This window comes from Sinocyclocheilus grahami, unplaced genomic scaffold (assembly GCF_001515645.1).
Source record: "Sinocyclocheilus grahami isolate Dianchi unplaced genomic scaffold, SAMN03320097.WGS_v1.1 scaffold9124.1, whole genome shotgun sequence".
Taxonomy (NCBI): Eukaryota; Metazoa; Chordata; class Actinopteri; order Cypriniformes; family Cyprinidae; genus Sinocyclocheilus; species Sinocyclocheilus grahami.
Genome location: NW_015512412.1, coordinates 7552 through 8555, shown reverse-complemented (window position 1 = coordinate 8555; position 1004 = coordinate 7552). Strand labels below are relative to the sequence as shown.

The 1004-nt window shown below is 54.1% G+C and overlaps 1 protein-coding gene across 1 annotated transcript; it reads right to left on the bottom strand.

Annotated features, from left to right (window-relative positions):
• Nucleotides 1–69: 69 nt before the first annotated feature.
• On the bottom strand, nucleotides 70–923 carry LOC107578153 (bombesin receptor-activated protein C6orf89 homolog; the record flags this gene model as incomplete). The annotated part of the gene is made up of 4 exons (XM_016264136.1): nucleotides 701–923; nucleotides 482–618; nucleotides 315–409; nucleotides 70–235 (listed from the first exon to the last, which is right to left on the bottom strand). Coding segments are annotated over exons 1-4 (582 nt in total), but the record flags the coding sequence as incomplete, so codon positions are not given.
• Between the last annotated feature and the right edge of the window lie 81 nt (nucleotides 924–1004).

The window sequence follows — 1004 nt, the reverse complement described above, 5'->3', positions numbered from 1 at the left end:
TGTGTGAGAGTGAGAGTGTGTGAGAGAGAGTGAGTGTGTGTGTGTGTGTGTGTGTGAGTGAGTGTGTGTGAGAGAGAGTGATTCTGTGTGTGTTCTGACCGTGTGTTGTGTGCTGGTGCTGTCGGTCAGCTGGCAGCGCTGCAGTGTTGTTCCTGTGTTCTCTAGCAGAGGGCAGAGCTCAGCATCAGGAAATAACCAGCGGAGAACCGTCTCTCTGGGACTGGACGAGAAACTCCTGACACACACACGAGCATCAAACACACACAACATACAGATGCTAATGATCATATAATAACCTGAATGCTGCTGGTTACCAGAGCAGGGTGAAGTTGGCAGGTGTTGCTGTGAGTGTGTCTGGCTGTGATAACTGCTCCAGATGAGAGATACGGCGAGACAGAGACTCTCCGCCCTGAAACACACACACACACACGTTAACCTCCATCATGACACACTGTGTGTGAGTATGTGTGCGTGTCTGTACCTTGAGCAGCAGTGGCTGTGTGTGTTTTTCGATCCCCGCAGACGCTCTCAGCTCTATCACCGCTGTCACGTCTGCGCAGGCCGAGCAGTTCCCCTGCGGCATCTGCAGCGCGCCAGACACCCACCACTCGTGAAAACCTGCACACACACACACACACGTGTTGAGATGGACATGCGCTGAAAGTGAGTGCAGAGCATGGAGCGTCTGATGGTGTCTCACCGTGCAGCTTGTATTTCTGGGTGATGGGCAGCGCTAGCAGCCGCGCGTGACTGAGAGGAGAAGAGCTGTTGTGTCCCGCCGCGCTCGAGGAGTCCAGCAGCGGCACACTGTGAGGATACGTGAACACCAGCACCACCATCAGCAGAACACCCACCGCCAGCACCAGCTGCACACACATACACATCTGTCACACACACTCACAACACACACACACACCGGTCACACACATCTCACACACACCAGTCACACACATCTCACACACACACACACCTGTCACACACTCACAACAGACACAAACACACAC